Genomic DNA, 22,609 nt, shown 5'->3' with positions numbered 1-22,609 from the left:
ATTAGCCGCTTTCAAAATAGAACCAGCATTGGCTTGAGAACAGACATACAAAGTCTCCATTCATACCCAAGGCAATATTCTCCGTTCCCTCTCTCCTTCCACTCCTTCTCAGCTTACTGACTAGATTCACATGTGTTCAGGGCATGATCGGAAACCTTTTTCAACAAAGCCGCAACGTTTTTACATGGCAAATTCCAGTTGAAAATATTCTGATAGGCATAAGCTCTGCCACAGAAAAGGGTGGTGTCAGTTTCATGCTGATCTGTCCTACATTAGCTCCTAACCATAGCAAATTCAATCTACTCAATTCATTTTTAATCATATAAAACAGACTGCTCACACAGGCTTCGTATGCTCTGTCCATGATTTTATGCACAGACCTGCTTTTTGTCTAAATCTCCTTTGAAGTCTGGTTTTCTAACACTGAACACAAGCTATATGTCTCCACATATTCCCTTGCCGTCTATAACATCGGGTCTTGTAGTTAAAGAAAAAAAACAAAAAAACGTCAGAGCCGTCAAAAGCAATTAGATTCACATTTCTGCAAATTTTCCAGTGAATAGAAGCAACTGGTCTAGTTTTAAAATGGTCTGATTCCTAAGCTGGGTCTCCACGCCCAATGTCTGTACGCTCAATTGGAAAATCATGCAGGCTGTCTTCATCTTGGCAGTCTGCTCAAGCAGTCGTATTGTTAGCAATTTAACTGCCTATCTAACCATGCTATTTAAGTAAACCCGTGACCAGTGCAAGCCAGCTGCTTTATCCTGGGGCTTATTATTCTGGATCAAAACCCTGCTTATCACCAGTTACAGATGTTGATCATGTGTTTTGTTTTCGTAATGTAGAAATAATGGGATGATATTATTAAAGAAGGCTTTTGTATGATGGACTTCGGCGGAGCAAATCATTTTGTTGACTTTTGTCCTAATTCTTTTCTTTCTTCTCTTTCTCAGTTCGACAAATACACCCCCAAACTGGACAATCCATTCATCAGACATTCAAATGTGAGTTTATTTTTCTCTTTCTGATTTAAATGTGTTATTTGCATTTGGCAAATCAAATATTTCACATATTTGAATGTTGCCGTGTGCACATTTATTGTGACTGTTGCTTTGTGTGTGCCTATGCTTGAGTCCTGTATGTATCACTGTATGATTTTGTTTTTGTGTCTTTTTGTGTCTCCCATACTCCTCTTTCCTCCCCAGTTCTTCCCCTCCTATCCCCCAACCATGCCAGGCATGCCCCCGCTGCTCCCACACTCAGGACCCTTCAGCTCGCTGCAAGGAGCCTTCCAGCCCAAGGTCAGACCCACACCCCTCTCCTCGACCCGCAATCTACAACAAAAAAAAGATATCACACAAGCATCCACATAAAGTGAAACAAAACTTAGTGATGGCAAATAAAAGGCAGCCTGAAATATTAAACTGCAAGCTGATTTATTTGTTTGTTATAAACTGACACGCACTCACATAGAAACCACTGAAATTCCCGATGGCAAATAGCATACGTTTAAATAAGAAGCACAATGCCGCAGATTTTGGTTGCAATTTGAATAAAAACTCTCAAACGTTGAGATCATACAACATACACGTCATAAAATAAATGAAAGCTAAAAACAGTGGTTGCATTTTTAACATGCCATAGTAGATATGCCAGGGAAAACTCCCTGTGCTGTCTGTCTTGGATTAGAAAAGCAGCACGTCACTAAAGTCATTGTAATAGTCCATCCGTCTTGACCAGTCCTGGGTCAAAACTCCGTATTGAACCAAGCTATGACAGGCCATGGCAAAGTATAAGCGATGTCTGTCAGTTCAAGGGAGCACAGGAGAGAAGATGCAGGGGATGTGGAGGGGTGGGAGGGCTTGAGTGTGCCTGGCAGATGCTCAGGGACTGTGACCTGGAGTAAGCCACCAATCAAAGCAGGCCTAAATCCGCTGGCCCAATTCCCAGTGGGCTCTGTCATGGAGGGGCCTTTGACAAAAGGGCCCCTCCAGATGGTTCAAGGAACACTCGTATGCATCCAAAGCCCCCGCTAAGTATTCTTGGAGACGAGCTTGGGGGGGAGAACTTGGGATGTGTGTTTGTTTGTGGGGAGGGGGGGTGGCCGTCCAGGTTGCCCTGCAGAATCTTTTTATCCCTGATGTAGGGATAAACTAATTAGGCTGATCTAGACGCTTGCACTCCAAAGACTTAGAGAGAGATGAGAAGATCTTAGATGTGTTACTCTGGCGTGGCTCAACGCCTGAAGAATCACTACAGTTTTATCTACATCAGCTTGATAGAAGCAGCAGTTGGAGATTAGTGAGCTGTAGTGCTACCGAGGAAGGACATGGGTTGAAAATGATGCTGGCATCATTAGCCAGAGGATTGTCGTGGTTTGTAGTGGTTTCTTTTTTTCACATTGCAAGACCACAATAGGGTTTCAGAAGCAATTCCCTTTTCATTCTCTGAGGGGGATACAACATAAAATAAAATGTAAGAATGCAATTAAAAGGACACTCTTGAGGACGCCTCAGACGCCATTTGAGAATTATTTTATGAGGTCAGTCTTTGCAGAGAGGATGTAACATTTTTTTTTTCTTACTCTAAATAGTTGTTTTATGCATGAATTAGCTGCTCCAGATTTGGTTGATCACCATGTATCTCTCTCTCCTTGTCTCTCTTCCTTATGCCAGGCGTCTAATCCCATCGACGTAGCAGCACGTCCAGGAGCAGTACCTCACACACTCCTACAGAAGGATCCACGGGTAAGAACCCGGACTGTAACGCCACAGCCAGTCAGCCTGTTGCTCTGTTCCTTCTGGTGAAAAACCACACTTCTCTATGTGCCAGAGAGAAGTCGATGCATGTCTTTTTGTTGATGTCTTTTTAAGTCAAGGCGTCTATTCAAGTCCAGTAGGGACATTTTCACAGTTTGACTGTTTGTATTTGTTGTTGATAATAAGGATTATCCGTTTGTTCACGCAGATAACAGATCCATTCAGGACGTCTGTCAGGGTAAGTGGATGAGTCATCCATTTTTGTTAAGTGCTTCATCTCTCTGGCCAGGCCACAAAGTCTAAAACCTCAAATTCTTCAACAATTCGCGATCAAGCAAATGCAGGGTTTTGGCTGCATTTAAGTTTAACTTCAAGGTCTGTATTGGGTTAAAGTCAGGGTTAGATCCTCTCATTCCATTGCCTGGTTGAAAATTCTGACGAGTTCCCACTTTGTAGTTTGGCCAGAAAAATAATCTCAATGCCAGAATCCATTTTTAGTTCCCCATATCAAAGCCAGCAGGCTAACCTCGGTTTCTCTCTAAATTTTTAGAAACCTGGCAAGTGGTGCGCAGTGCATGTCCAGATCGCATGGCAGATCTACCACCACCAGCAGAAAATGAAGGTGCGTGAGATGGATAATGATGTCTTGCAGGAATCGTGCTGTCATGTGACTCCAGATACACTATATTTGTTATGTAATGAATAATTATCCAGATGGATTACTTACTGAGTGCACAGTAGGGTTGATCATGTCAAAGTTGGATATTTACCTGAAGAAAAACCTGCATTCATGTTCCTGGATTCAGAAAGGTTATGTGGGTAGGAAAAGGGCAAATTATAAAAACACGCTGCAAAATAACAAAAATAGTGTCTTCTCTTGTTAAGTCTTCTTTTTTTTTGAGTGTGTTTCTGTATGTAGCACACTCTCAAAAATACAGTCTCAAGGTTGCACTTTGTAAACTTCGGCAAGGACTATATGCATGGCTCTGTCCTCCTCCGCAGATTTTAAACCACATTTATAGCATCCGACAGAATTAATAGTCGACTAGTTATTCTGACTAAAATGCAACACAGACTAAAAGTGCTTGTTTGAAAATACACCTCTCACTGTCAGAGGATGGTGTGGCCTTGCCATGGAGATCCTCTGCTCATGCCACTGGCCCGGTGGTGTGAGTCCTTCTTGGGCCTTGTAGCCCCGTTACCAAGGATTTAGTGTCCCTAATCAGCTTACATGTATTTGTTGTAACACAGCTGGCCAGTATCGGAGACATGGAACCATTGTTGATGTTTCTGTCCCTCTCTCATCTCTCACCCAGTGTAGCCCAGGATAAATCCTACTCGCTCTGTTGTTGGAAATGTTTGGTACTGTTGCCCGCTGACCTAATTTCCTTTGTCTCTGCCTCTCTCGACTATAGCAAATGCCTCTGGAGCACCACAAACTAGACATGAACGGGAAGCTGGACCTGTTCAGTCGGCCCCCGGGCCCAGGAGTCTTCCCAGGGTTCCCCTACCCTCATGACCTGGCGCGTCCCCTCTTCTCTTCCACAGGTCAGTCAGATGTCCCGGCACCCAGCGTTAATTAAAACACTCAAATCATCCCATTTTCAAAGCCTTCCATTGCCATTTTTGCCATTATGCAAATGAGCATTTATAGCCGCATGTCAAAAAAAAAAAAACACTGTAATGAAATGCCGTTTTTTTTTTTTTCTCCTGCCTCTCATGTAATGCTCACTTAATTATAGAGCTTTCGTTGCAAATGTTTTGCCAGTAAAGGGAGTCAGATATGTCTACTGTCTTTCTATGAATATGTATGACTCTCAGTTAGGTAATTGACTGATTTGCCCTGCGTTGGAGGGCAACAGAGAGGAGAACGGCCTTTGACTGGTAATTATGCAGTGGTGTGTCAGAGGCACTCCTGTAATTGGTTCTTTCATTAACAATTCATGGAATATGGGTGATGGTAACAGTGTTTTGCGAGAGAGGCCAGCTTGTTGCACATTCAAGCGCGGACCTCACTGAGCTGCTATAGATTCACACATAAACATGAAACAGCTGCAGACAAAACAAACGTTGATGCTGATTTTTCAGTGGGATTACTGAACCACCACTTAGCTCGTCCACCTTATATGCATATTCAGCATGTTTGTCATGCTGATATATATTGGTTTATATTTACTCACATTTACGTTTTCCGTCCTGGGCAATTACAAGGGTCAGAATTCTGATCTTTTTTTAATGAGGAATAATTTTGTTTTGTCTCTGTATGGTTCCTTAGGGGATTTACTTGATATTTGACTGCATACTACTAATAAGACCATTTCATCATCTCTGTTCTCATAGGCTCCGGACACCCAGCTCCCTCTCCATACGGCCCCACCCCCCACCCCAGCGGCTTCCTGCCTCCTAGCCATTTGGCAGGTAAGTGTAAGTAACCCCATGTTTTCAATTTTTATACATTTATATTCTCTTTCTTTCTGTTTTTCTCTCACTTACTCACTCCCTCTCTGTTGCGCTCATGTTTCAAACACATTGCAGGCCACCGGGGTGTAATTTCAATCATAGATATTTCTAGTTTTGATCTCAGGTTCACCTCAAGGTTAACGTAGAATCCAGCTGGCCGCAGCCGGCTGCAGAACTCCTTGAGAGAACTTGTAGTTTACGGTAATGGATTGCGTAGCCATCCTATAATCAGCTGGTATGATTCATAACACAGACTTAAATAACTCTGTCTGGGGTTATTAAAAAGAATGTAGTTTCTAGCCTCCGGACCTATTTGTCATCTCTCATTTGTTTGGACAAAATATACGCAGTGCAGCAGCTTCCCACATTGTTTTCGTCTTGCGAAGCTGTTTTTCTCATCCATAGGAATCCTGGAGGGTGGTTGTCGGATTGATTCGTGCCTTTATTTATTTGTTTAATTATTATTATCATCGTTGTTACTATTAAGAATTCAGAATGGCATGTGTTTTTTTTTTAGAATAAAGCCTTGAATCAATCCAGTATGTGCTAATGAAACAAACTGAGGATGAAGAGTTAAGAGTGGTTCTTAAGAGTGTTTTTTTATATTGCCAGTGAGCTACTGTGACCGAGCAATTTCCCTTGTCTAAGAAAAAGTCTAAGAGTTAGAAGAAATTCCATTCCAGTGAATTCATGTACGAAGCACAGATCACCCAGTTATTGTCTTTTCCGATATATTAACAAACCCAAAAAACAAAATCCTAAAAAAAAATCCTTGATCTCTAATCTGTTAATAAGTTCTACATTCCCTGATGGATTGTTGCTGGTTTAAATTAGGAGTCCAAATTATCAGTTGATGAATGTTGGTCGTTAACTTTTGTGTTGTTCCTGTAAATTTAGAGGCTGTAGTCTGCGGCATTGGAGTCCATCAGACGGTGATTCTCCAGCTAAATCACTGTGCGCTTTCTAGCCTAATTGTACAGCTCCTAATTCCCCTGTCCTACCACAGTCCATTTTCAGCTCAGCTCAGCTCAGCTCAGCTCCAACAACTCAAAACTAATTTCCCCACCAGGCAATGTTGTTCCACTGTTGCCAGCAAGGTCAGAGACACTCCACTCCACTTAGTGGCGGTGAATTCAGCTTCCAGGTGACCTGGCTACTGCAGGATTACCAGGCAGAGAGCTAGGGTGGCAGCGCTTAAAAAACAAAACAAAAAAAAAACACAGCTCGCTTGTAAGAGAAAAGCCGAGTGGAACGGGTTGGTGTTGGGGTGAGCACCGCTAGCCAGCCCCCCCTTTTGCTAATCCCTGTTTGGCATTTTGCAGATCCTTTCAGTCGCTCCAGTTCCTTTGGCGGCCTCGGCAACCTTTCAAGCAGTGCCTTCGGAGGATTAGGCAACCCCTCGCTTGGTAAGCGCTGGCCCCCTCTCCTCCTCCACCGCTCCCCCCTTCAATCTGGCCCCTGTGGCCAGTAACAGAACAGAGCAGGACAGCGTTAGACCACAGGGAGAGCCAGGAGGGGAGGAAAAAAATCAAAACACTTAGCTCTAGTTTCTGTGTCAAAACAGCCCTAGCCCAGGGAGGCCCAACAAGGCAGCAAACACCACACCACAGCAAACCTCCTCCCTGCCTCCACTTCATCCACCAACCATGTCCCCAACAGCCTGGCTTTAATCTGGCTGTGCTGCTGCCAACACGCACTCTCAGGTCTGCTGTTTGGTGGCAATTCATCTATTAATTATTTGACAAGCCCCATCTGCACCACCATGGAGGCCTTTCTCTTCTCCCTCTGCATCCCTCTTCTTATGCCTTTTTCCTTTCTCTTCATCCCTCCTATTTTTGTGTGCCAAATCAGTCACCCTGTTGTGAAAATGGATGTGATTGGAATAGACATGCTGTGGAATGCTAAGGTCTCCCTTGGCTTTTCACAGCCCTCAGCTCCAGAGGGCAAGTGAGTCTCCCCTGTTCATCCGGTGCAGAAAAGGGAGGGGGTGGGGGCCTTTTAGTCTAAAGGCAAATGAGTAGAGTTTTTTTCTACGGTGGGGGGAGCCATTAACCTCTAACTCTTTCAAACAGCCCCAGTGAGAGAACCTCCAGAGACAAAGACAAAAGCAGCTTTTGTTGTTGCGTCTTTCTCATCTTATGTGTCCTCGAGAAGGTTTTGTGCCCAATTAACTTACAGCGAATCCCACGCCTGTCTCCTTCTTGCCTTCAGGGTCCAACAGCGTGTTTGGCACCAAGGAGGGGCCAGGAGGACTGCCCACATTTGGCAGCCCCCACCACGACACCTGGAACAGACTTCGTCGCACCCCGCCGTCTTTCCCCACCCCGCCCCAGTGGCCCAAAACCGCAGACGCTGAGAGAAGCAGCTCCGCCAACAGCCACGAGAGAGAGCGAGAGAGAGAACGGGAAAGGGAGAGAGAACGTGAGAGGGAAAGAGAGAAAAGAGACTCTTCCATCGGCAAAGAGGAGAAGGATAAAGACAGGTGAGTTGTGGCAAATGAACTTTTGTTTTACCAGCTTTGGTTACAAATCAGCATTTGTCCTGGGACTTCATTGTATTGTTTTAAAGAGTTGATGTTTCTTTCAAGAACAATCAAATCTGATCGTTGTACGCACAACAACTGTAGAGGTTAGCAGCTGTGAATATCCGCATACACATAAACAAAATCTATATAAAAACTCAGTTTTGCAACGAGCATATAGTATATACAAGGGGATCGACTTACATTTGAACAAAACAAAAACACATGGGTTACCTAAATCAGAGGAAGGAGAAAAAAATGGGAGTTCTCCGGCTAGTTTCCATGGAAACTGAAAAAATGAACACATGTTTCCAACAAGAAAACAGACACAAATCAAGGCTAACAAGAAACAAGCATTGAGAGATCCAGTTTGTGAAAAATTAATTGGAGCAATCACTGTGGATGATATTGTAGCAGAACATAGGGGATACTGTCAAATTCACACTCTACAAATTTCCAAGCAAGACAAGAACATGGTAAATCAACTCAAATCAATTCAACTAAACTATCAACTGGCTCAACTAAACCGTTATATCGTATCATTACAGGGATTCTGTCGATCGCAACCGCCATTCAAACCGTTCCTCTCCGGCCTCGGCACCAGTCAGCTACCAGATCAGCAGCCTGATCCGCTCGAACAGCCAGAACTCCAGCGATTCGGGTCGGCATCACAGTGGCAGCGTAGACCGGGTCCGTGAAGCGGAGAAGGAGCTACTGGAGCGCCACAGAGAGTCTTCCATACTAGCTGATGTGAAGGTGAAGGAGAGTCGCTCACCAGGCAAGGAGATGCTAGAGAGGAGACCGTCAGAAGACTCCATCAAACCCTCTCAGCGTTCTCCTTCTCCATACTCCAAGGCCGTGATCAGTGAGCAGGGCATGAAGATGGCAGGTGGGCCTCCATCTACACTGAAGGACCCAGATAGGAAAGAGCCCCCGCCTGCAGAGCTCCTCCACAAGGTGAAAAATGACATGAAGATTAAGGAAGAGAGGAAGGAGGAGCAGGAGGTCATGGTGGTGAGTTCGGAGCCGGCCCCTCAACCACCAGCACAGGCTCTTCCTGTTCCCGTCAGCCAGCCAGGAAACCCTCACCACCACCACCCACCTTTGTCCCAGCAGGCCCCTCTTCCTTCACCCCGTTGTACTGACATCCCAGCACCTGGCCTGCATGGTGTCCCCATGGCGCACTCTCTGCCACTTTCCATGAGTGCTATGCCCCAGATGGGCAGTCTCAATGTGTTAGACCGGGCTCGTATGGCTCCCTTCATGGGAGTGAGTCCACTAGCAGGAAGAGAGCGCCTGCCCCACACAGCCTTCCCGTGGGACCCACTTAGAGAGGCCTACCGCAGCCTTGACCTGCAGCGGCGCATGGACTTCCAGCTCAGGGCCGAACAAGGACATCGCTTCCCCAGTGTGTATGAACAGGAGCGAGCCTACCGAGAAAGGGAGGCTCATGACTACTCTCACCATGAGCACCTTTTAGAGGTGCGCAGGGAGCATGAGAGGATGCGACAGCAGGCAGAGGAGCGAGAGCGCCTCCACCTGAGGGAGGAGCTGGACAGAGCGCGTCTCCATCAGCTGCACCAGTCTCCTATGGAGGGCCATCTACCCCACATGCCTCCTTTTATGCCCCACCTAGGCGGCATGCACTACCCTAGACTTAGCCCCTCCACAGGACACAATGGCCCTCTGAACAGAACACCTCCTACAGCTGCACTCAGTGCTCCCCCGCCCCTTGTGCCAGCCGGCAGTGCCAGGCCAGCCTCGCCCAGGAGGACTACCCCCCTCACCACCACCCAGGACCCACGGGACTACTCCCCATCTCGCAACCCCAAAGAGGTAGAGGCTCGGTAGCTTCTCAGAAAAGTGCACAAAGTCTTACAGGGCGCACTCACAAGCCCCACTCCCCTAATCTGCAACCTTGTTGTGAACAAAATGCACTGCTCTTCGCCAGAGAAGGGCAAAACTCCCTAAGGGAAAGGGTATGATTGTACAAAGTAAAGGTGTGTAAGGCTGATTAAGCACATGCCGTGACTTTATTTTTAGTGGGCTGGAGGTTGAATTATGTCGGTAAAGAGAACACAAATGTGTATGTTTATTTCCGACTTAAATATTTGATAATTATTAATATATTAATCCAATACCTTTTTTCAGCTTAATGCGGAAAGAGAGGTCCTGAAACGAGTTTGTACATTTCCTATCCATGTTCCATGTATAGATATCATTTCTATGAATTTTATGTATTTTGTGCATTAGTCACGCCTTTTACAATATTTATCCCAGTTGATTGTGAGACATATCCCTTATGACCCACTGTAAAGACTGGATTTATGGTTTCAACCTTCAGTAATTTAACCTCATGGTACCAGGATATCCTCAGTGATGACAATGTACAATGCTACATTACAGATTTGTTTTGGTCATTCGTTTTGCCTTTGAGATATGCAGATAAATATATATTATGAGGTCTTTGTTCAGTCTCTGTAAAGAAAACAGATGTAAATAACTTGTTGATATTCCTTCGCTGCAAGATCACCATGTAAATTTATTAGGCTTTTTAACCATTTCTAGAAAAACAAAATTTAATGAAACTTGGGGAATTACTTGCCTGTTGAATATCATGGTAACAGACAAGCCTGGCCAACGGATGGGAAGTGTGAAGGGAGGGTGTTGTAAGGGGGCCTAGATGGATCATCTGCAATCTATGCAAAGCAGCACACAGCACCCTAATGAAGACATCACCTGGAGGGAGCAGACGATACTGGTGATACTGAGAGAAACTTGGATTTACTCATGTTTATATTTACCAATGAAATAATGATGGAATTATTAAAAGACTTCCAAGTCACAAACTGGACCAGCCCCAGACAGAAAAGGACACTTTTGAGTGGACGGCATACAGACTTTCTCTGTCAACCTTGTGGTGTTGTGCAGTTGTTTTTCTTAGACTCTTGTATACAAAACAAGTAGTTTTAGGCGTGAAAAAAAAAAAATGAAAATGAACATTCATGGTTTAAAATGTACGGAATAAAGTTTGGACCTAATGTCAAACACTTCCTGCCTCTCCTTCATCCTGGTATTCATTGTCAGCGCCGACTATACTGTAAGAAGTGAATTTGTCTGTGAGCCAGACCTACTGAGTGGTATGTTTATGTGAGGTTGATAGTTTTGCCAATAATGCTTGTGCCTCAGTTTTCAACATTTAGAGCATTTGCTCATCTGATACCGAGCTATTACTTTGAAATCAGAAAGGCAACTGACTTGGCTGGCAGAGTGGCCTAAGCCATCAGATCATTTGACCATAATCTGTCATACATGCGCTGCAGAGCTCTTCAGAACAGATCGATAACATTGGACCAAGGCAATACAGAGAGGGACTAATAGAACATTGATTTGGTATGAAGGCAGGTTTTGAGTGTTTGTGTTGCAGGTAACCGGTATTGACTGGCAGCCCAGCGGCATATTGACCCGTGGTCTGGACTCATTAAGAGGAGCAATGCCTGGGAGGCTGGCTATCGGATGGTGGAAAAGAGGCTCCTCTCTTCTCGTACGCCTCCTCTCCTCCCGCACGCCACTCATCTGCTTTTCTAATGAGGCCGGAAGGCACTCTGGAATGGGCCGCAGAGGGAGCCCTGAGGTGCCCTGTCCTGTTATTGACAAGACCTCGCCTGTGCTTGCCGCCTGTCCAGAGACAGTCAATTCATCCTGATAATGCCCCGACTACTCATCTCGCTGCTGTCTGCTGTGAGGCCCACCAATCCCGTCCCATGGTATCAGCCCATAATGACAGCGTGGATCAAACCATGGCCAGGTCATTAGGGGATGTTATTGAAAATCAATGGCACTCCTGTGTCTCACACACTCCAGCAGGGTTTTTAAAAGGGCTCCTTGAAAAGACTGTTTGCCAGAATGTGGCTGGCGTATTGGGAAGACTTAAATCACTATCACTTTCAATTGGGGTTCCTGGTAATTGAACCACATATTCTTCCTACGGGTAGCATCTGTCAGTGGCCGGCTTCACTTTGGCACTGTGTGCTTTTAGTCCTAATAATCTAGTCAACAGGTACTTAACCCCTGTACTTGTTACTGCATAGAGATTTTTCTTGTAACTATTATTTACCAAGCAAGCTTTGGTGGAAGAAAAACACACACCTTAAATTTCCCCCCCGACTCAATCACTCTGTCCTATGCTCTATCCATTTTACGGCTGAGTGTGGAACGGCCCTCCGGAGATGAAAAGCTCCATCAATTTCACTCATCGTCTGGCAAGGTCAATTTATTTCAGCACACAGTCCATCATCAGATGGGGAATCAATTGACACATTGCCTAGCATATCCAACCCAAGGTGGATTATTACAGCGTCTGCAATTGTCAGCTCCTTTCCACGGCTATTCTTCTAGCTGTTCCATCCAGGCTGTTTTTTTGTTTGGTTTGTTTTGGGGTTTTTTTTTTTGATGGGATTGTTCATGATTTTCTATATTTACTTCTTCATAATTTGATGGAACATTGTTACCATGACACGACTTCATGTAACATCTTGTCACAAAAAAAAAGTGACTGTGGGTTGGTGTTTTTTTTTAACGCTTTTTTCCACTATAATCCCAATTAATAGGATACGGTGGTATCTGAGGTAAGACATTGTTTTATTGTTCCTCTAATCCCCTTCATTTATCTGTGAGAAACCTCAATGCTGAGGGTTTGGGATTGAATTTTCATGGTCTCAAATACCTCCAAAAAGCGCTTGGCACAGAGCTCACCCCAGATTCAGCGAACAGTGAAACAGGCCTAAGGGGCTTTTATAGAGCACAATGGCAGCTAATAACACAGTGCCAGGCTAATAAGATGGGCAACAAATGAATGGTTCGGTCCAAGCGCCTTTTCTCTCTTGCTCACTCTTCTCCCGCTGATAAAACATGTATGAAAGCGTTTCTGAGCCGCTATGTAGTGGCTCCCTAGACTTTTTCCCCCAGCGAGAGCTAATGCATTAGTTCCCATTTGAAGGCTGTTTTGAAATGGAGATTGGTAATGAGACGGGAGGCCCCCGCCATGATCACATTTGGATTGCTGGGGCCTCCGCTGGGCCTGGTGATTTGGGAGACTGTGGCTCTGCTCGGAGTTCAAGCCCATCTCTCTGCGGGGGTTAGCAGACCCTGACGAAAGTCATTCTCAACCACTACACTATATCTGAACTGTGGATTTACGGGGAGAGAGCACCAAGTCGAGGGCTTTGGCAGCGGATCCCTGTCGCAGCACTCTTTGTAGACTGCATGTTGTTTTGACCACCTAAAAAGGCGAGCTGCATACATCCTTTCACGTTGCCATCTTTTTTTAGCCCTCAATGTCAACAGAGAGGCAGCTGACAGAAACCAGGCCAGTCAGTGGTTAAGGAGCTGACATGGAAACAGCCAAATGGTGTGAATTCCAGACCCTGGTGACAAAGTGCTGTCTAATGTCTTTGCACCTCTGGACCTATGACAAATATTCCAGCTCTCTCACACCAACACCATTGCTGTGCAAGGAGATCAACCAGGGCAACCTATATACTGCAAAAGAATATACTGCAAATCACTCACAGAGGAACCTCAGAGAGCGCCATGTGGGACAGGGAGGAGTAGAAGAGACTTAAGGGAGATGGAAAAGAAGGAGGTCCAGAAGAAGCCACCAGCCAAAATAAGTTTTCCACTTTGATTCAATTTAGAGGATTTTTCCAGCCTTTAGTGGAACCTCACAATCTCCCACACTGGCCATATTATGTACACAAGCCATAAAAAATGAATAACATTTATGCAGCTGGGTGCATCTGGCAGTGATAGTCCACTCATTCAGGGACCCGCAGGATGGCACGGTGCCGCCACGCCACCCTCTCTGTTCTATGTATGGACACAAGACAAGAGGAGACTTAGGGGAGGGGGTGGGTGGTGTAAAGGGAGGCTCTCAAATGCTTCAAATGAGTTTAAAAAAAATAAGAGATTTCAAGGCAAACGGAGGCCATACATGCCTCGTCCAATTTGGCACAGCTAACGCACATGATTAGCCATAGAGACGTTAATCAAAAGTGGCTCAGCATTTGAAGGGGCGGTGAGAGGCACTGCCAGCTGGTGACAACATGGCTTGTGTGCACGGGCCAAGAGTGAAGTTTATTTGAATATGGATCTTGCCGTGACCGTATTTCTCCAGAGCTCAGTTAGCAGAGCGTTCCCTGGCTCATCACTGGGATCGCCTCAGAGCCGTTGGCACCCGGGAAGGCGGAAGTTTTTCCAAGCTGCGGAATGAGAATTACGATTTAGTCCATCCCCTCTGGTGGTGTGGGCATTTTCATAGGCATTTATTCAGTTTGACGCTGGCAGAGATGCTGCACCTAGTGCTTGGCATCCGTGTGTGAGGATTTCCTTTCCAATCGGAAATTATGAAATTGACAAAAAAGAGTTGTTTTAACAACCTCTGAATTAATAACACATTTAAAAATAAAACATCCTATCTTTCCACATAAAAACCATGTGAGGCCTACTGAAAACATGGAGCTTAAAAATGAAACTGTCAGTGTTCTGTTAGAGCCAAGCCTCAAGACCACCAGCACTTTAACAGCACAGCATCTGCATTCAGCCTTAATGAGTAATGGGGTGGTATTTGATCATATGAACCACCAGCTCAAGAAATGTGTTCAGCTCTTCTTCAGGGTGGGATGATTTTTGTAGATTTGGTAGTTTACAGATATATACCGATCAGCCACAGCATTAAAACCACTGACAGGAGAAGTAAATAACACTGACAATACAATGTTCTGCTGTGACACTGTTGGACCTGGCATTCATGTGGATGTTGCTTAGAGATGTACCACCCACCTAGACCAGACCAGACACCCCCACCCCATAGCAATGACACTCCTTGATGGCAGCAGCCATCCCCAGCAGGATGCAGCCTGACACAGGCACACACACAGAAACGGTTTAGGAACAACTAAAAAAAATATGAAAAACAGCACAAGGTGTTGACCTGGCCTCCAAATTCACTAGATCCCAAACTGATCAAGTATCTGTGGGATGATCCTTAGAGGTCCCCCCCTTCAACCCATAGGACCCAAAGGCCCCCACTAACAACAGTCTGTTGCCAGACACCACAGGACACCCTCAGCTGTTTTGGAGGCACAAGGGAGACCTACACAATATTAGGTCCTAATGTTATGCCTGATCGGTGTAGTTCCTTTTATTATTTGGAATCTTCCAACTTGTGTATGTTGGCAAACTGACTGAAGTTTGATATATTAAAATTATTTCTGATAGTCAAAAAAAATGCCACAAAGAGATTCTGTTTCATCACAACAAAAATGATCAAAAACAAGCTTCTGTACAAAAGAGGTGTTACCACAGTTCAACCCCTGCAGCGCCAGCAGGAAAAATCCAGGTGGGGAAAATGGTTTTGGCATAAAATGTTCTGAAAATCAGCGATGACTCAGTAACTTTTAAATTCTGTCACCAAAGCAAGCATCAGCTTTGCAATTTGCAAAATATTAAAAGATGATGAAATTATTCTTATGCTGCTTACAGTTGCATCATTTTCCAAATTGCCAAACAGCAACGGAAGCCCCAGGTAATGGCAAACATTAATAAAAGATAAACACAAGCTGCATTTCCACTTGCATTATCTCTGATGGTCCCGAAGCCTGCCAAATTTTCATTTTTTTTTTTATGTTATTTTTTTTAAGAAAACTAATTATTTTCAGATTTTATTACACCAGCATAATTTCTTTCTGTGTACAAGTGAGGCCATGAACAGGTATTTGAGGTACTTGAGGACTTTAAAATTAAAAGCCAGTTTTGTCTGGCACTTGTGGCCAGTCATGTATGGAAACACTTTGGTTACTCAGTGGTGAACTAAATATGCTTACAGACAGAAAACAGGGCCATATGTTGATTTGTACAGTGTTTATCTGGAACATACTGTCAGCGAGTGTGGCATCACTGTCAAAGAGAGACACTTTTCTTACATTGACATTAAGGCATTCAGCTTGCATGCGTGAGGTCGTTCTCTTGAGGCATTATTCTCTCGAATCTTATTACTTCATTCAGCTAAGAAAGGTCCACTGTGCTTTTCGCAGAATGGCTGCATGTTTTAGACCGTATATATGCCATCAAGAAGAGTGTTCACTCAAAAACATAACAAAGGTGTCTGTACTAAGGTGGGAAGGGGCAGTGTCGTGTTCCTCATGAGACTGGGTTCAACAGGGTTTCTCAGCATTCCAGGCCTGGCTTTAGCCCCGCCTCCTATGATTCTTTGGAAATTCATCTGGCAGCAAACATGCTTTGAAAAGCTCTTATCTCCTATCTGGGCAGGAGTTCCATGCACTGAGATAACAAACCCTATCTTATCTTGCTGTGTTCGTTAATGTCACAGCTTAAGGGGCTTGTTCTTCCACTTGCAATGGGGCTTGCAGAGCGGATTGTTTGCAGATTAGTCAATGCGGGCCTCTGGAGCGTGCACAAAATGCTTGTCTTGTCCCGCAGATGTTCTTGTATGCGCACCTTACAGTATTGGCAGCCTCCCACTTTCCTGTGTCAAATGGCACAATGGCAGACATTATTTCACCCACTGAGATCTAGAGTGACACTTACCACATCAGACAAGCCGGTGTTGCGAGCCAAAAACAAAAAACGTACTAGATAGCCACCCAAGACCAGCTATTGTTGTTGAATGTTTCGGGGGTGACTTGTTGTTATTCTGTTGCTGATTAGCGCAAAGTCTACATTTTGAAACATACTTGAGCCGATCAGCGCTGGGAAACATTGAGGCTGCAGTGCTGCACGTATTTTGTCCAGTCTGTGTTCATGATCATCCCTCTGTGACACAAGAGACCAGGCAAAGCTCCATTGGCTTCAGCCATCTGGCTATCTCACACAACCCTTGGCTACACAGTGGCTCTCTCAGCGATTGATTGGGGTGTTGAAGGCCAGCTATTTAACACATCAGAACAACAAGTACTGCTATCATGCTGGCTCCTTCTCATGTCTCGTTTCTGTGCCGCCCAAGAATGTCTCTTATCTCCTCCCTTCTGCTTGTTGGTTTAAGCCAGACAGCATATGCCCACATTCCCCCTGTAATAAACCATTGTGCTTTTGGTGTAACCCTGACAGGCAGACAGGTTGCAGCTGAGCTATGATGGGGGATTTAACCCTTATGGTGCTTAGGAAGAAACAGGCCTGTAAAAAAAAGAATGAAAAACGCTTCCACATTTCAGAGTCTGAAAGGATTTTTCTCCTCAAAATGCTCCGTTGTTGTCGCGCCGAAAGAGTGACAGAGAAAAAAATAAAACCCCATGATCCATATCATTAAATCCCACTCTCTCACCTGATTACATTCTTATTAGTGTCTCCATTCTTCTCCCATTATTGTTACTTCTAGTGAAACAGGTCTGATAATGTGCGCTCACTCACTGGATGCACAACCTGCTCATTCCCATCTCTGATTCTTTGTTGTCGCCGAATGGTTTGTAAATGAAAAGTGCGAGTGCGGTGTAATTATAATTCTGGGGGTATTATGAAATCAAATATCACAATGAATGTAATTTTATTTGCTTGTAATCTCTCTCACCCAGGCTAATAGGCGTTTTCAAAGGGCACGCTCGGGGGGTTTAAACTGCGGACCATCTCTAAATAGAATGGCTGCTCTGCTCTCGCGCTCTCCAGCTCTGTTCTTTTGTCTTTGATATGCAGGAAAAGAGCTCGACAGTCTGGGAGACGTGGGAGATTTGTCGGCCTGTGATCTCCATGCCTCTCTGACAAATGAGCGCCTTTGGCAGGGCTGCTGGAGGTAGGGCTTGTCGTCCCTGCTGGAATCCTGATGAGACCACTCTGGAGCTGCTGGTAATGAAGTCAGGGCATAGGACCAGCCTGCTGCCAGAAATGACCTTTAATCTACACACATGCAGGTCATTTGGCATGCAGTATCTCACAATTGCACATTCACCTTTGTGCTCTGACACTGAGCATGTTTGTCAGTGAGCTTTTCCAAAAATTGGGCAAGACACATGATTTGAATTCTTACAGACACAAATTTGCCACATTATTTAAACTAATTTATAATAATTCAAAAATCTATGCTGCTTATTATGGCGGTGGCTGTCTATATTTCACAACAGTCTGTTATGGCTGGTGTTTTATCTGTATTCATATTGGATTTGTGGGGTAATTTAGGATGCAATCACCGTCCAGTCAATCTTCATTACATTGGCCTTAACCGCTCCCCCAAGCACACAATTGCTTGCCATTGATTTTGCAAATTCTTTCAAGCCATGTAATTCCTAATACGGCGTATGGTAAAGAGCTATCTTTTGGTACGTCTGTGCAAAGTAAGATGTTAACAAATTACAGCCAAAATAAAATGTGAATCCCCCGAGGTTATACATACTCATTTAAGCTCCACACTGAGCAGGAAATGGTTGATATTGATTGGGGACATTCCCATTCCACACTGTGGAATCACTAAACCTCCACGCTCGCTAAATCCAATCCAACATGGTTGCCTTTGATTTTTCGTCTTGCAGCTTCAAGGGGGTTGAGTAATGATTCATAGGAAGAACAAGCACTACCCCTTGTGGCCCAATTGGCCCAGTGCACCGTGGATGAATGGCACCTCCAGCTGCTTCTGGGCCCCTCCTGATAAGTTAACCTTGTGATAACATGCTAATGCCTGATTAATGTTGCAGTAATTAGACACAGCTTTTCACACTCAGTTAAGAGGACATCCTCCAGCAATTAGCCCGAGCCGGAGAGAGATAATTTCAGAGAACACAGCCAAATCACGTTCCTCCGCTCGCCTCCATTCCCACTTGGCAACATTAAGGTTTATTTTCTCATTATTTCATTTAATTACTCGTTTGATGTTTTATACAGCTGCCACAAGTAATCTTTGATCCAATTAGGAAATGCTGATTGACGTGAGCGTGGGCATGGGATTCAATAAGCTGCTTTCAATTTGCTGCTGTGACCTTATCAGAGGATCTGTGGAGGTTTCGTGTTCGCCACTGAATGTCTGTGAATCTCAAAGTCTAATAATTTCCCTCAAATATATTCTACATGAATGGCGCACCTTTGTGCATGTGTGTGTGTGTGTGTGGGTGGATGGGTGGGTTTGCGCCTGTAGGTATCAGTCTCTGAATAGGCAGCATGTGCGCGCATTTTCCTCACCAGGCATCTAACAATGAGGAATGAACGCATTAGTGAGGAGAGGCCCCGGTGCTCACCAGCCTCCACACTGCCCATTAATAATGCACTGCCCGGGAGTAGATGGAGGTTTGCTGGGATTAGTGCTGCATTAAGGACTGGTTTGCTGTTTCTATTAGAGAGACACGGCCTTTCTTAAACAAGAAAGATCAGCCCACTTGTAATTGGACTGTGAAAACCTATATCAAAATTGTCAGTGGTTCTGTGAAAACAGCTGTGGAATTTCGTTTCAGTATGAACAGTAACCCGGGGCCTTTCTCTGTGGCCATAGTAAATGCACATTAGTACTATTATGTATATAAATGCATGGAAATGAGAGAAGGATTTATAAAGATGGTGAGTAAAGAAACAGACGTGACATATGAAAATGGTCAATAACTAGAAGCAGTACTGTCTTTTTAGATTGAACATGGTTGCTAATTTAACAGAACGAACGCCTTCTTCAGATTCAGGTTCAAAAAAGCAACAACAAAGAAATGGCTAGACAAAGAACCACAAGAAAAACAACACAATAGTGGATATAAAGGACATGTATTATATCAAGGAAGAGTTTTCCTTAAGACTCTGTGTTTAAATATATTAGTACTTGTAAAAAATATATATATATATAAATTCATCTGAATATTACATAGAAAGAAAGCATATACTTTGATGTTTTTCCTTCCTATAGTTTTATGTAGGAGATGTAATTTATGAATTGTTTTCTTAGTGAATATACACCAGGTTTATTTTGAATTGCTAGACAAATTTTGTCAACTAGACTGGATGGACTTGGGTTGATATGGATTTGGAAGCAATAATTAAAATAACCACAAAGCTGACCACTGAGCTGCCAGTGTTACCCCATGCTGACTTGTCTGTCCAGCTCTTCTCTGCATTTATGCTCCTTAAAACATAAACTATAAAAATACAGTATGTAAAAATGCAGACAAACACAACATTCAACATATATTGCAAAATGAAGATACGTAAACATATGAAGTAAAACTATTTCAGGCAACGCTCTGCAATCACACACTGGTTTATTCATAAGCTGTCTTATAACTACTGACATTAAATCATGCTAATACAGAGCAGACAGTACATCCCAACACTTCTCGCTATTTAACATCATCGGAACTCCTGCTGCTACAGCTCCCTCCATCACCACAACCTCATCCTTTACACATGCAATATGTAAATATATATTTATAGTGCTTATATTTAAATATTCTTGATGCAGTTTTTTAATATTTATGGAATTCCTTTCCCGGCTGAAATATGAGATATCATGCTCTGTTTTTAATGAGTCTTTTATAGACCATCTATTTACTTAAACTGGCAAGTTTCTTGGTACATGTATCTCTAAACCCAGATCCTTTAGCTAAGTAAAAGCTCTAAGACAGCGATGTAAAAATAATTTGGAATGAGCAAACCACAGAAAATCAGTGCTGGTGAACCATACATTTTTATATGTGACATTATTAAATTGCAACAGTATTATAGTACTGATGCACCACTGAGCACATTTAATTTTGTTACAGTGATATCTGGTCACTCGCTTCGTATAAAGTTAGACTGTTTTGTCCTGTGGTTACAAATCCAAGGACCTCCAAAGATGAATTAATTTATAATCTTGATACGTTGACCTTGTTGACCACAAGTTCGGAGAATATGGAAGAAATACAAAAATATAGTGGAGTGAAAAGTACACTGTTTACATCTGAAGTTTACTGGACAATAAAATGCATGAAATAGAAATGTCTATTTTGTCAACAGTAACTGAATGCAAATAGTATTTGAGCAAATTTACTTATTATTTATTTACTTATTTTATATTACTATGGACACAGCGAATGTAATTCCACCATTTCTTTAAGACACATAATGGGTCATTAAGAGCTTTAAATGGAGCCTCATTCTGAAAATCATTAGTCCCTTTCAAATTTAAAATTACTTTGTATATGTTCTACATAAACCTACTATAAATATATAATATGTCACCTGTTTATATACCAGTATTTGCCTCAACACAAACAAAATGAAAAAAATGTAAAGTTCTTAGTGGTATTGTAAGGTTTGTCACTTCCTTGAAAATGATTGGAAACGTGTTTGTTGTACTTCCAAAACCAAAATGAGCTATTACTGTATTAGACACGTTTCAAAGCTTGCTCTTGTACTCTGTGATTTTCAAAATTGTATTTCTAAACCTCCAAGGAGTGATTAGTTTATATTAACTGTGCTTTTAAAAAAAAAATTAACCTTGCATTGTATTGGTATGTAAGCAGCTGAAGAGGCTGAGAAGACCAAAACCAGCAATTAAGTTCTCCTCCTGACAAGCACAAGTATTGAGCGCTATGTACCCTGTGACCAGCAAAGTGCAGTCAATATTGAACTGTGTGCTGTTAGTCATGTACACAGTTGCATGGTGTGTGTGTGTGTGTTCATGATCTACATATTAACAGATAATGGCCTACAATTAGATACAAAAGACCGATTATGACATATTCTCTCTCAGTTGTCACATACTATTATAATTAATCATTATAACGGTACTGTTTGAAATGCATAATTATTGTATATACACTGCAGGCATAACAATGCAGGCATAATATTATGACCACCTTCCTAATATTGTGTAGGTCTCCCTTGTGCCTCTGAAACAGCTGTGACTCATCAGAGAATGAACATGGTCCTTCTGAGGGTGTCCTGGGGTGTCTGGCAACAGAATGTTGTTAGTGGGGGCCTTTGGGTCCTATGGGTTGAGGGGAGGGGCCTCTGTGGATCATCCCACAGATACTTGATCAGTTTGGGATCTAGTGAATTTCCGTGTGTGGTTTTAATGTTGTGGCCGATCAGTGGTACATACATGTGGTGTGTTTTACATTTACTTGGTCATACGTATATGTCCTTCTGAAGCCAGTAGGACAAAGATGAGGCTTATTTGATGACTTGATCATCTATTTTGCTGTCAGCAGTTGTTGTTGTGTTAGCTGTAAAACACTTTTCCTTTGAGAACGACTTGTCTTTTCATGTCTTCTTCATGTAGAAGACAAAAAAGAAGGTAAATTTTGCTTTTGTGTCTGCTCTTCTGTCAGACTCTCAGAGGATCTTGATCCACCACGAGATCAAAAACAGGTGACATCAGAGGGAGCGTGCTGGGTTTTGAGCAGGAGCCAGTCTCCTCCATCAAGAAAAAGCATATCAAACTGCCAACAAAACACCCACCACGCAGAAAACGGTGACAGCAGGGATGGATAAGAGACAGTCAGTTGGAGGCTAGCTCCAAATCTTCAGGCACTCAGAGGAAAATTAAACTGACTTTGAGCCAGGGGAAACCTCTCCATTTAAGAGAAAAGAATCTCCTTCCAAACTTGCTCAACCTTGTGCACATAATGAGAAGAGACCAAACCTCGGTTTGATTAAAGCTGTCCTCAACAGACACGTTCCTGAGACACGGCTCAGCAAATGAATACTGGTTAACAGCCTGGTCAGTTTAAAGTAAGTTGTTTTTTGTTTGTTTTTTAGAAAATCCTGCACATGCTGTTCTGTTTATAAGATTGTGAGGGTTATGTTTTGGTGTTGCATGTCCATTTTCCTGTGTTAATGAAAAAAACTCCCTGTAAAGTCCACTAAAAGTCATTCTTCTGGAATCGGTCCCACAGTCTTCCTCCAC

At 43.4% G+C, this 22,609-nt stretch overlaps 1 protein-coding gene across 6 annotated transcripts in view; it reads left to right on the top strand.

Moving 5' to 3' along the window:
- The window catches only part of fbrsl1 (fibrosin-like 1), a 272,207-nt gene extending 261,425 nt beyond the window's left edge, over nucleotides 1-10,782 (top strand). For 4 of the 6 annotated variants that reach the window (XM_084551096.1, XM_084551095.1, XM_084551094.1 and 1 more), the window contains 10 exons: nucleotides 954-1,004; nucleotides 1,206-1,301; nucleotides 2,676-2,747; nucleotides 2,968-2,997; nucleotides 3,310-3,381; nucleotides 4,175-4,307; nucleotides 5,100-5,183; nucleotides 6,542-6,625; nucleotides 7,431-7,701; nucleotides 8,289-10,782. In XM_084551096.1, coding sequence (XP_084407222.1) covers nucleotides 954-1,004; nucleotides 1,206-1,301; nucleotides 2,676-2,747; nucleotides 2,968-2,997; nucleotides 3,310-3,381; nucleotides 4,175-4,307; nucleotides 5,100-5,183; nucleotides 6,542-6,625; nucleotides 7,431-7,701; nucleotides 8,289-9,591 — 2,196 coding nt within the window. In that variant the 3' untranslated portion in view covers nucleotides 9,592-10,782. The remainder of the gene's footprint in view (nucleotides 1-953; nucleotides 1,005-1,205; nucleotides 1,302-2,675; nucleotides 2,748-2,967; nucleotides 2,998-3,309; nucleotides 3,382-4,174; nucleotides 4,308-5,099; nucleotides 5,184-6,541; nucleotides 6,626-7,430; nucleotides 7,702-8,288) is intronic. The other 2 variants (XM_084551099.1, XM_084551097.1) reach the window with 2 other exon arrangements.
- The last annotated feature ends 11,827 nt before the right edge of the window (nucleotides 10,783-22,609 follow it).

Source organism: Chelon labrosus (assembly GCF_963514085.1).
Source record: "Chelon labrosus genome assembly, chromosome: 9".
Classification (NCBI taxonomy): domain Eukaryota; kingdom Metazoa; phylum Chordata; class Actinopteri; order Mugiliformes; family Mugilidae; genus Chelon; species Chelon labrosus.
Note: the sequence above shows the minus strand (reverse complement) of the source record. Positions and strands in the feature narration are given on the sequence as shown.